Raw genomic sequence first — 12,672 nt, 5'->3', positions numbered from 1 at the left:
AGCTGTGCCCTTGGGAGTCCGGGATCGGAAGCTCAACGCTGTTCCTCACCTGACACTCAGGAAACCTTGATTAGGGCCAAGTATGGCCTGGGCTTTCCTCACCTCAGCACAGTGTGACAACACCCAGGGCCAGGGGAGAGATGGATCCTTATTTGGGCCCTGCAGACCTTCCAGTGTTCTTGTCCAGAGAGCATGGCCTAGGCACAGCGGGTGCTAAAGGAGCCCTCTCTTGTCAAAACAAGGCTGTTTTCTTTGGAGATCTATAACCTTGCATCCAAGTTCGGAAGGGACTCTAAGAACCGCTCCCCATCTTCCCTCCCACACACACACGCTAAATGCAGGTGCAAGAAGTCAGGGACATTTTGTGGACCTCTGGGAAGAAAGCATTCCCAGGCCTTCTAAAACTATTCATTGTGCAATAATTTACAGTTACCCAAAGTGATTGGAAAGACCAATTTAATTTTTTTTTTTTTCTTTACTGAGTTACTGTGTCCTCTTAGGTTCTTTTCCACTGCAATTTCATACACTTAATGACGACTTTCTCTCATAGCTCACTGTATCAGCACCGGAATGAGCCCCCAGAAATGGTGCTGTCTCCTACACATGTCCCATCACTGCAGTCCGTGGGCTTGTTTTGAGAAGGTCCCCCCATTAAAAAGTGGGACACATTTGCACATATTCACTACATTGTCATCTGACTTTTACAGCCCTGACACACTTTCTGGCTACCTTCCTTCCATTTGAAAAAGGTAATACATTCACATGTTTCAAAAGTCAAAGTGAAAGTTAAATCATATGGAAGGAAATCCTGCTCTCGTTCCCAGCCTCACTGTGCTTCCACCACCAATACTGATAGCCATTTTAAGCAATTTCCCCATTATCCTTCAAGTGTTTATGCAAATGTAAAACTAAAGACACATATTATTACTCCTTATGTTTAAGACACAAAACCATTTTTAAAGACCTGGTAGTACTTTACTAGCCCAGAAAAAAAAAAAAATCTTAATTAAGAGTCTATGCTAATTATTCACCTCTCAGCACGGGAGTGTGTTAAAACCAATGGCTGCAAATGAAATATGAAGCTTGGATCTCTCACTTTCAATTTATATAGCCTCCTGCATTTTTCTTTCTTTCTGTGTGTATTTGAAAAATAAATAGCCTCCGAGGAACTTTTATTATGATGTGTTGCTATGAAGAAGATATTGCCGGTGCCGTGGCATTATGTGACATTTACACAGCCAGACACAAAACCATAACCCAACAGAAGAGGTCATGAGCACAGTTTGATAAGTGTCAAGAGGATAATTGCATCTTTGGAGATGCTTTAGCCTTGAAAGCTAATGATTTAGGCCATGGAACTCAGAACAGACTTGGTAGCATGGACCACATTAGCTTGAGATGTGCTCCAGGGTAGGCACAGACTCCCCTGCCCCCCGCCCCCCGCCACACACACACACACACACACACACACACACTCCATGTGTATAGCTGTCTCTTGGGCTTGGACGCACTCGCTGCCCAATGCATTTCCTTGAAGTGGGAGTTGGGCTAAAGTCACAGGAGTGTTGAAAAAGACTTCATAGACCCTTTCACAGATGAGCCGTGAAAGCCTAAACACATAGATGGCTTGTTTACTGTGTGACCTTGAGCCAATTTATTAGCCTCTTTGAAGCCTCAGTTTCTTTATCTGTAAAATGGGTGGGGAAATTATACTCACTTCACAGAGGCCCTGAAAGGAGCAACTAAACTGTCATGTCTTCTCAGCCTCCTGTGGAGGGCCAGACTGACCTGCAGATTCATGGGAGGCCATATGTCCCTGCTCCTTACTGGTCATGGAAAACCCTCCAGGGTATGCAGACTGGATTTTCCAGGCTCTGGAGATTTGTCCATAAGGGATGGGCGGGATATACAGAGTGCCTCTGCCCTGAGCAAAGGGTTCTCTTTACAGCTGGAGTGAATCTGCACTTACGCCTTCTTGTTCTCTTTTCATTGCCTGTCTCCAGACAGGTCTACTGCAGTTATCTCTGAGAAGATGCCATCAAAGTGCTACAGGCATGAACTTCACAACTTACCGCCTGTACTTACAGATGGGAAACATGCCTTTTATGTTGCTGATGGAACTCACCGCAATCCTAAACCAAAATTAAAATTGGTATCTGGATAACTTCAGGGAAAGGGCCCACTCTTCCCACACTTGTCTCAATAAGTTTCCAAGAAATTTTTTAACCTGAATTAAGGCTTTGCATGGCTCCCTCTTTTCATTAGAGGGAAAAACCAGAAATCTCAGTGATTTCTCTCCAGCATCTTCTGCATGTAGGCAGTATATGTTGATAAAACACGTTAAACTGGAGGTCAGCCAGCTGTGGCTCCAGTGGTCAAATCTGGCCTACCAGCTGCTTTTGCAAATAAAATGTTAGTAGAAAAAAGCCATGTTTATTTTTTTACAAGCTTTCTATGACTATTTCTATACTTTATTAATAGCTGAGTATTTACAACAGAGACCTTATGGAGGTTATTATGTGGCCCCTTAAACTCTGGCAACCCCTGCTTTCGACTTTTCCAAGTACTTTCGTGCACATCATCTGACTGTCTTCATTGCAGCCTAATGAATTAGGTTAGAGGTCCCTAAACTTTCCTGGTTCACAGCTCTTTTAGTGTCTTGGGGATTTTTTTCACAGGCCCTAGGGCAAAAACAAAAACAAAAAAACCCCACCTAATGGCTCTCTTTATTAAGGTGGTCAAAATAATGTAATAAATATTTATGTCCTGACCCCGAGGCACCTGTTGGCACAACACACCCCTTCAAATCTTAGGAGCACAGTGCCCCCATTTTCTGTTCCATGTTGACTTTCTTGGCACTTGCTTTTCATCAGGACAAAAACCCGCTTTGCAATGATATGCCATCCTTACAAGGGACCCCATGTTCTAGCAGGAACTATTTCAAGCTGGGGGTTCATGCAGCATCTGATAGGTGTCACGGGGTTCCCCTTGAAAGTTTTAAAATCTCCAGCGGTGTGCCCCTGCAAGTCTGCCCTGGCACTGGGGCGCCCCACAAACAGCTGGGTATGATGGTCGCTGGTGGAGGATGGGGGAAGATTGGAGAGGGAAGGTGACTTATTTTGTTTACACAACTCAGGCAGGGCTCTTTTTCCAAGACCGCTCTCTCCTCCCGTATGCCTGTTTGCCCCAAGACTGCAGTGTGTCTGCCACTGAGAATTCCGCTCATTTCCAGGGTGACTTTCTGGATTGGTTTATTCTAGGCTCACATTTGACCCAACCATTGCAACATGTTGGCACTTCTTGCCAGTGTAAACTCAGGGAAGAAGTGGGAGCCTGGCTCCCCCAGTAACCCCTTCCCCCCACAAGTAGGGCTGCGATCAGGACCCGCTGATGCTCGCTTCCACCTGCTCCTAACTTCCCTGTTGTCTCCCCAGACCAGAGTTATCCTTCTGAACTGGTGCGCATGGTTCCTGCGCATGAAGAGGCCGGGGGAGGACAAGGTGAGGCCGGCTTGCCAGCACAAGCAGCGTCAGCGTCGCTGCAGCCTGGCCAGCGTGGAGATGAGTGCGGTGGCGGGACCGCCCACCACCAACGGCAACCTGCTCTACATCGGCTTCCGCGGCCTGGATGGGGTGCACTGTGCCCCCACCCCCGACTCGGGCGTTGTGTGTGGTCGCATGGCCTGCTCCCCCACGCACGATGAGCACCTCCTGCGTGGTGGGCAGTCCTCCGAGGGAGACCCGGAGCTGGCTAAGATCCTGGAGGAGGTCCGCTACATCGCCAACCGCTTCCGCTGCCAGGACGAGAGCGAGGCCATCTGCAGTGAGTGGAAATTCGCGGCGTGCGTGGTGGACCGCCTGTGTCTCATGGCCTTCTCTGTCTTCACCATCATCTGCACCATCGGCATCCTGATGTCAGCTCCAAACTTCGTCGAGGCTGTGTCGAAAGACTTCGCTTAACCTGGTCTTGGTCCCCAGCATGTGGGAAACGCACCAACAGGCGATGCCTTTGGCTTGGGGAAAATCCGGGGTGCTACACTAGACATGGGGATGCTGATGTATCCAGAGCGCTCGCTGCCAGTCATATCCGTTATAGTTTCCTTGTTACTTTGAATAATAGAATCTCAGCACGTTTTGTTGAACCCTCTCAGATGGGCTACTTGATATTCTTGGGACATCCTTAGGGTCACTAGGACCACTGAAAGCTGTTTTTGCCCATTCCCCAGTGCCTGGTGAGCCCTTCAGAGAGGTCAGGGTGGCTCCAGACCGCCAGGGGAGGCCTGTACAGTTGGTTTTGCATGCCTGCATGTCACTTGCCAGAAGGCCTATGTGAAAATTCAACATAAGCTTTTGCCTGTTTACAAACCTCGAAGGAAAGTAACAATAATAGTAATAAACCACCCTCACTAGATCCATTCAGATAATTGGTAAAAGGACACAAAACCAAAAGGAAAAACCCAACTGCTCGTTTTTCTGTGATTCAGATTTTATTTTTCTCTGCCATAGATGGTAGAGAGAGACAATTTTACACTGCTCCTGCATTTTATTAGAGAGAGAAAGAGGCATAGTTGGTCTTTTAAATGATGCTTTTACCAGTCTGATTTTCTGCCAAGCTACCCTGTGGTGGGAATCAGGAGGGACATAGATGTATGTTGATTCTGAACTAGGACCACACCTGCCCAGTCAGGGGGATGTCTGTAGATACCAGGGGACTCCCAAACTTCCTATGCTACCCTCAGACACTGGGGAGCTGAATTTGCTCTATTCTGAAAAACCCAAAGGGCAAATAGAATTCTGTTAAAATTATAAGCCCGATCTAATAGCTAAAGTTAAATTAAGCCAGCTGTGTGTGTGTGTGTGTGTGTGTGTGTGTTTAATAATGCATTAGATGTTTCTCGTGTACTTGAGTTAATTAGTCTTAGAAAATTGTGGGTCTGTACAAATGCACAATATAAAGTGAAAGTATGCTATGCCTTTCCTTATGTGTCAAGGCCAAGGAGCAGGATCTGGGACCTTTCTGGTTCCTTGTATGGCAGGAACTGGGAAGGGCATGATGTGGGCAGCAGCTTTCCTGGAGCAGTAACTCCATTCTCTGGCTTTTAGGGATCTGCTTTCGCACAGCTCAACAGCTCCAACGTTAGCCCAGAAAGGTAGCTTGAAAAGGGACATACATCTATGTCCCTCCTGATTCCCACCAGATTCACTGGAGATAAGCATTTTGAAAGCAAAGGAATCTTTCATTTTAAACCTGTGTGGTGACAGAATTTTCCAGTTACATTATCTAGCTGACAGTGGTCACTTTGACTCTTCCCAGTTTCCTTATTTTTTAATGCAATCAGAAGGAGACACAACAAAATCTCTCCTGCTCTGTTGTTTCATCTAGAAACAGATCAGAGCTCAAAACCGCAGAAGGCTTTGAGCTCCTGGAGATCTTTAATTTGCTTCTAACCCCTGAGACAGGTGTATTATGAGGGAAGATTATGTTTTCAGAGAGAAAGAAATTGCATACCTTTCTCCGGCCATTTATTTCACTCATTTCTGGGTAATGCACATGGATTTGTTTGCACTGAGGAGAATGGAGGCTTGGGTATGCTCCGAGTGTGGGTGTGCGTGAAAGCTGAGTGTGCAGCTGCAGAGGGGACAAGCAGGTTGATAAGTGAGGGCATTCTAGCTAACATCACGCCGTTTGGAGCAGGGTTGTCCTCAGAGTTCAGCCGTTCTACATGGGATGGATGAACAACGCACAATCTTTTCTTTCCTTTTTTTTTTTTTTTCCTATTGTAGACACAAGTAGAAGTGTTTTGATATATAAGAGAATGCTTCATTTCCTATTGCTACCTGAAAACCTCTGTAACACTTTTGCTTGGGAAAAAAAAACAACTGACTTTGATTTTGTGTTTTATACAGAAAAACATTTAAAAAGCAAACAGAAGTAGTTTATATGTGGACCCCTTGACCAGTACTCTGCCATTTTAGAAAGTGATAATAAGGAAAAGATGCACATGTAGTCAGAAAAGCATAATAGCTACAGGGACCACGGGTGAATGAGCTTCTGAGGACTGGGGAGCATTTCCAGAAAGGAAGAAAAAGAAAGGGAGGGAGGCCGGGAGGGGGTGTAAGGGGGCTCAGAGAGACTCCTTTGCTACCCCCTCCTGCTATGCACAGCACTCTGCACTTTGCTTTCTGCGATTAGTGTTTTATCCTTTCACAGCAACATAAAAAGATCTACCTCATTCTTCTTAATAGCTGCTTAGCATTCCATTGTCTCGATGGACTTTTTTTTTTTTTTTTTGGTTAGTCTATTAGTGAACATATAATTTCCAGGTTTTTTTTATTTTTATATACAAATCTGTAATGAACATCCTTGATTTATATCTTAGCATACATTTATGACCATATCTTGATATAAATGGGAATGGTGTAAGTGGGAAATGGAATTGCTGGATTCAAGGCTCTGTGTGCATTTACCATTCGGTAGATATTGATAGATTACCCTCCAAATACCAATCAATGAATATACCTACCAAGAATATAATGAAAAGGCTAGTTTCTCAACTTTCTCAGTACTGGGTATCATCAAACTTAATATATATTTTTTTCCAATCTGGTGAAAAATTATATTGCAATCTTATTCTGATTTAGTTCATTTTATTAGGAATAAAGTTGAGTATCTTTCAGATATGTTTTAGACATTTCAATTTTTGTAATTTATGTTCTTTACATAATTTGGGGTTATTTGGCTCTTTCTTAATTAATTTGCCTGTGTACTTTGGAACTTTCTTGTCTTATATCTTGAAAATATTTGTTTAGAAAATATTTTTGTTTATTTTTGTCTTTTGATGTTATTTATTGTTTTGTTTATTTCTTAGCATATAGAAAGTTTAAAGTTTTATGTTGTCAATTTATCCATATTTGCCTGGGTAGATCCTGGGATTTGTTTCCAGTTTTAAAAGGCCTTCCCCATTCTGAGATTATAAATAAATTTACTCATATTTTCTTCTAAATTTTTATGGTTTCATTTGTTTACCTTTACATCTTCTAGCTCCCTGGAATTCATTTACTGCAGGAAATAAAGGTAAAAATGCACTTTTTTTTCTCTCCAAATGGTTGGTCAGTTGTGCCAATAAAATATATAATAGTGTATCCCTGTAATATAGTTAGTCTTTTCCCCATTTTGTTCAGAATGGCTCCTTGTTTGTAAACTAAATTCCTGTCAAGTGTTTTGGGGCTATTTCTACTTATTGGTTTGTCTCTCCGTGAATGCTTTTCATTTTTGAAGCTTTATTCATTTTAATATTAAATATTCACAAATCGATATTTTCAAATCCCCTTAACATTTCCTGCCTTTCCCTTCCTCTCTCTTACTCTCTCTCCTCCATTTCCCTCTCTCATACACATTTTTTTTTCATTTAAATTCAATTAGCCAACATATAGCACATCATTAGTTTCAGATGTAGAGTTCAGTAATTCACCAGTTTCATAGAACACCTGGTGCTCATCACATCACGTGCCCTTCTTAATGCCCACCACCCAGTTACCTCACCCCACGCCCCTCCCTTCCAGCAGCCCTCAGTTTGTTTCTTATAGTTAAGAGTGTCTCATGGTTTGTCTCCCTCGTTGAGGTCACAATGAATTTATATGAGTCTTCCTATTCAAGAGTGCTGCAGTCTAAGCTTGTGTTCAAATCTAATTTTATGCCACTTGGTAGATTATTATGGTTTTGTTCAGATAGGTTCTATGAATTTCTTGTCTAGTTCTAGATAGTTTATTGTTTGGCTACCATTTTCAATGGAATATTTCTTCCATTTTATTTGATAACTGGATGTATAAGAATACAGTTGATTTTGTATATTAATGCCATAATGGCTTTAACTGTGTTTTCTTATTGTTTCTAAGATTTTCTTTTGCCTTCTCCTTTCCAATAATTTCCCTTATTTCTTTCCCTTGGGCAATTGCGCTTGAGAACAGTGTCAAATAATAGTGATTCAGGTGGCATACCTATCTTGTTCCTGACATTAATGGGGTGGTTCAGTGTCTCAATATTCAACTTGTATGAAGACATGTATTTTCCTTGTCATAATAAAAAAGTGTCCGTGTATTCTCAAAATATTCAGGCTTTCTGGGGGAATATATAGGTGTTAGATTATTGTGACAGCCCCACAGTATCTATGGAGATGATCAGAAAGCTTTCCCCTTTGCGCTAATAGTATGTTGTATTATATTAATAGATTCCTTAAGACCAAACCACTGTTAGAGTGAGGTGATCCCTACATGTAATTTTTCCCTATTAGTACTGATAATTGAGATTAATCATTCTGTCGCTTTTGTGTACTAAGCAAATATCTCTATATTCTGCAACTGGTTACTTGGTTTGAGAATCATCTTCTTAAGGGTAAAAGAACTCACCTGGGGGCTGTCTGGGCATCCACCGGTATGTGTCTGAATTCCTCCCGTTTGGGAAGGTTAGGTCCTCAAGTTGACGTCTGGAGTCAACTTTAGTTATAGATGTTAAAGAAAATTAATGACAGTCCCTTTTTCAACATATTTGCATAGGTTTTACAATATAGGCACTTAGGATTTGTTAATTTCCTCTGTGTTGGTAGCTTATTCTCAGGCTTTCATTTTTAATTGTGTACATTTCTCCTTTCTTCTGTTTTTATTGATATGGCTCACCAAGGATTTTGTTTTTGTGTTTTCAGACCCCAAACCCTTAGACGTTTTCATCCGTTTGGAGAACTCGGTGCAGCCCCTTTTGGCACTATGCTGACCTGACCTGTCCTGGGACAGCTTGTATACTGTGCAAAGGGAGCCCCAGCTATGAGGAGCCACCTTCCCACTGGCTTCCGGGGCCACAGCAGGAGTATCACTAGGCAGAGGGAGCTCAGGGTTCAAACCAGGCCAGGCAGCACAGATGTGGCACACATGAATAACCATTCTACTGAAGAGATGACCATAGTTTGCTGGAGAATAGATGGACTTAAAGCTTTAACCAGAAGCCATCTTGTGGCACAGGCCACTGGAAGTATCCCTTTTTCACATAATTTAATGTTCTCTCATTAATGCATTCTTTTTGACCAAACCCTCCCCAATCCACACAGGACTGACCTCACTGCTCATGGCTCCTTAACTAAAAACCATTTACTCCATTTGCATATGGGTTTGATTTTTCTAATATCAGATATTATGATAATATGGAGAGGGGGTCCTGATATGTACCTGGGGGGAGGGAAGCGGAGGAAGGTACTATCCATAGTTTCAGCCTTTTTGAAATCTTGGGGGTCGATTGTCACCGTATCTTCAGCACACCCCATTTAGGAGTGCGCGATATTCCACAGTTCAGCCCAGTCCTTCAACCTTTCCTGTCTGACTCCAATGTCTCATTTAAAATTGTACATTCTCTAAATTTTTTTTTCTCCAGAAACCTTATTACCAGTCCCTCTTCTGCTGTATTGGATTTTTATGAATTTACCTTCTAACAAATACTGCCCATCAACAAATTCTATGGAAGTGTTTTATAATTCTTAAAGTTCTACTTTTATTTTTAATATTTCAGCTCTTTTCCTCTACTCTTATTTTTATTTTTTTTACATTTAGGATTCGTTTTTGAGCAGTTTTAGGTACAGAATAACTAGAGAGTACAGAGAGTTCCCATATTAGCCCCCCCCCACACACACATGCACAGCCTCCCCCACTACCAACACCCCCTATCCAGAGTGGCATAATTGTTACAACTGACAAAAATACATTGTCAATGTATATTATATACTATATAACCACCCAAAGCCCATTGTTTACTTTAAGGTTTATTCTTGATGTTACACATTCTATGGGTTTGGACAAAGACATATGTACACCATTATAGTAACACACTGAATAGATTCACTGCCCGAAAACTGTGCTCTGCCTGTTTATCCCCCTACCCCCACCAACCTCTGATCTTTGTCTTCAAATTCTGCTTTTGTTTTTCCAAAATGCCACATAGTTGGACTCATACTGTATATAGCCTTTTCAGACTGAGTGCTTAGTAATATGCATTTAGAGTTTCTCTCTGTCTCTTCATGACTTGATAGCTAATTTCTTTTTACAGGTGAAGAGTATTCCATTGTCTGGATGTATCATAGTTTATTTATCCACTCACTTACTGAAGAACATCTTGGTTGCTGCCAAATTTTGGCAATTATGAAGAAAGATCCTATAAACATCCAAGTGCTGATTTTCGTTTGAAAATAATGTTTCCACTCCTTTGAGTAAATACCAAGGAGTGCGATTGCCGGATCATATGGTGAGAATGTGTTTAGTTTTGTAAGAAACCCTCTTCCAAAGTGGAATGCATTTTGCCTTCCCACCAGCAGTGAATTGGAGTTTCTGTTGCTTCCCTTTCTTTCCAGAGTTTGGTGTTTTCAGCCTTCAGATTTTGGCCATCTAATAGGTGTGTAGTAGTACCTTTTTGTTGTTTTCATTTCCCTTTCCCTGGTGACGTATGATGTGGAACATCTTTCAATATACTTATTTGCCGTATGTCTTTCTTATTTGATGAAGTATTTGTTAAGGACTTTGGCCTATTTTTTAAATTAAGTTGGGTTTTTTTTTTCCTTGTTGTTGAGATTTTTTTTTAATTTATTTTTTATTTATTTTCAGCATAACAGTATTCATTATTTTTGCACCACACCCAGTGCTCCATGCAATCTGTGCCCTCTCTAATACCCACCACCTGGTACCCCAACCTCCCCACCCCCCCGCCGCCACTTCAAACCCCTCAGATTGTTTTTCACAGTCCATAGTCTCTCATGGTTCACCTCCCCTTCCAATTTCCAACTCCCTTCTCCTCTCTAACTCCCCATGTCCATGCTATTTGTTATGCTCCACAAATAAGTGAAACCGTATCATAATTGACTCTCTCTGTTGTAGAGTTTTAAGAATTCTTTGTATATACTGGATAGCAGCCCTTTATCCGATGTGTTTTTCAATTTTTTTCTCCCAATCTGTGCTTTGTCTTTTCATTCTCTTAACATTGTCTTTCACAGAACGAAGTATTGCATTTAAATAAAGTCTAGTCTATCAATTATTTCTTTCAAGGATCATGCCTTTACTATTGTATTGAAAAACTCATTTGCATATCTAAGGTCATCTAGGTTTTCTGCTACATTATCTTCTAGGAGTTTTATAATTCTATGTTTTACATTTAAGCCTGTGATCCATTTTGAGTTAATTTTTTAGACAGTGTAGAATCAATCTTTCTTTCTTTCTTCCTCTCTCTTCCTTCCTTCCTCCCTCCTTTCTTCTTTCCTTCCTCTCTTTTCTTTTTCTTTCTTTTCTTTTCTTTTATTTCACTTTTCTTTCTTTTCTTTTCTTTCTGTGGATATCCAGCACCATTTATTGAAAAAGCTGTTTGCTCCATTGTATTGCATATGGATGTTCAGTTTTTCAGGCATCATTTGCTTAAAAAACTGTCTTTTTCCAGGTGCCTGGGTGGCTCAGTCACTTAAGTATCTAATTCTTGATTTCAGCTCAGGTCATGTGAGCTAGAGGCCCGCGTTGGGATCTTGCTTGGGTATAGAGCTGGCTTAAGATTATTTTTCTCCCTCTCCCTCTGCCCCTCCCCTCTCAAAAAGCCAAAACCAAACAAACAAACAAAAAAAAAAAACAAATTTATCCTTTCCCACAGAATTGCCTTTGCTCCTCTGTCAAAAATCAGTTGACTGTATTTATATATGTCTATTACTGGGTTCTCCCTTCTGTTCCACTGGGTTTCTTCTGAGTTCTTTATTCTGTTCTATTTGTCTATCATTTTATTAATGCCACACTATCTTGATTACAGTAGCTTTATAGTAAGTCTTGAAGTTAATTTTTTTAGAAAACTATTATAAATATATAATTGTGCTAAAATATAAACAACATAAAATTTATGATTTTAACAATTTTTTTAAAGACTATATTTATTTATTTGACAGTGAGACAGACACAGAAAGAACACTAGCAGCGGGGGCAGCAGAAGGAGAGGGAGAGGAAGAAGCAGGCTCCCCACTCAGCAGGGAGCCCCATACAGGACTCAATCTAAACCCTGGGATTATGACCTGAGCCAAAGACAGATGTTTAATAGACTGAGCCATGCAGATGCCCCCAGTTTTAGCCATTTTTAAGTGTACAGGTCAGTGGCATTAAGGGCAGTCACATTGTGGTGCAACCATCACCCATCCATCTCCAGAATTCTTCTCTTCTTGCAAAATTGAAACTCTACCCCCAACTTTGTACTAACGCCCCATTTCCCATCTCCCCAGACCTTGGCAGTCACCATTCTGTTGTCTGTCTCTATGAATTTGGTTATTCTAAGTAACTTACGTAAGTGCAATCACTTTGTCATTTGTCATTCTGTGACTGGCTTACTTCACTGATCATAATGTCCTCCAGGTTCATCCAAGTTGTAGCTTCTTTTCTATTTTATTGTTTATTTTGTTGGTGTTCTAATTCATTCAGTAGATAGCTAGTTCACCTAATTTCATTAATTCTGACTTACTCGTATCAGTACTTTAAGGTCTGAATAGTCTTCTCACCAAAGCTTTAACAGCAATTCATATTTTGAGATGTAGTTTTTTTAACCTTCATTTTCTAGATATTCTTTAAGTTCTGTTTTGACATCTTTGAAATGAACTTTTTTGAGCATTTAAAAAATTTC

General features: G+C 41.1%; 1 protein-coding gene across 1 annotated transcript in view; it reads left to right on the top strand.

The window, feature by feature from the left end:
- LOC122893809 (CHRNA7-FAM7A fusion protein) overlaps window positions 1-4,837 on the top strand; it is a 49,889-nt gene extending 45,052 nt beyond the window's left edge. Inside the window, exon 6 of the mRNA XM_044231088.1 lies at window positions 3,435-4,837. Coding sequence (XP_044087023.1) covers window positions 3,435-3,959 — 525 coding nt within the window. The 3' untranslated portion in view covers window positions 3,960-4,837. The remainder of the gene's footprint in view (window positions 1-3,434) is intronic.
- Window positions 4,838-12,672: the final 7,835 nt, after the last annotated feature.

Source organism: Neovison vison, chromosome 13, assembly GCF_020171115.1.
Source record: "Neovison vison isolate M4711 chromosome 13, ASM_NN_V1, whole genome shotgun sequence".
Classification (NCBI taxonomy): domain Eukaryota; kingdom Metazoa; phylum Chordata; class Mammalia; order Carnivora; family Mustelidae; genus Neogale; species Neogale vison.
Note: the sequence above shows the minus strand (reverse complement) of the source record. Positions and strands in the feature narration are given on the sequence as shown.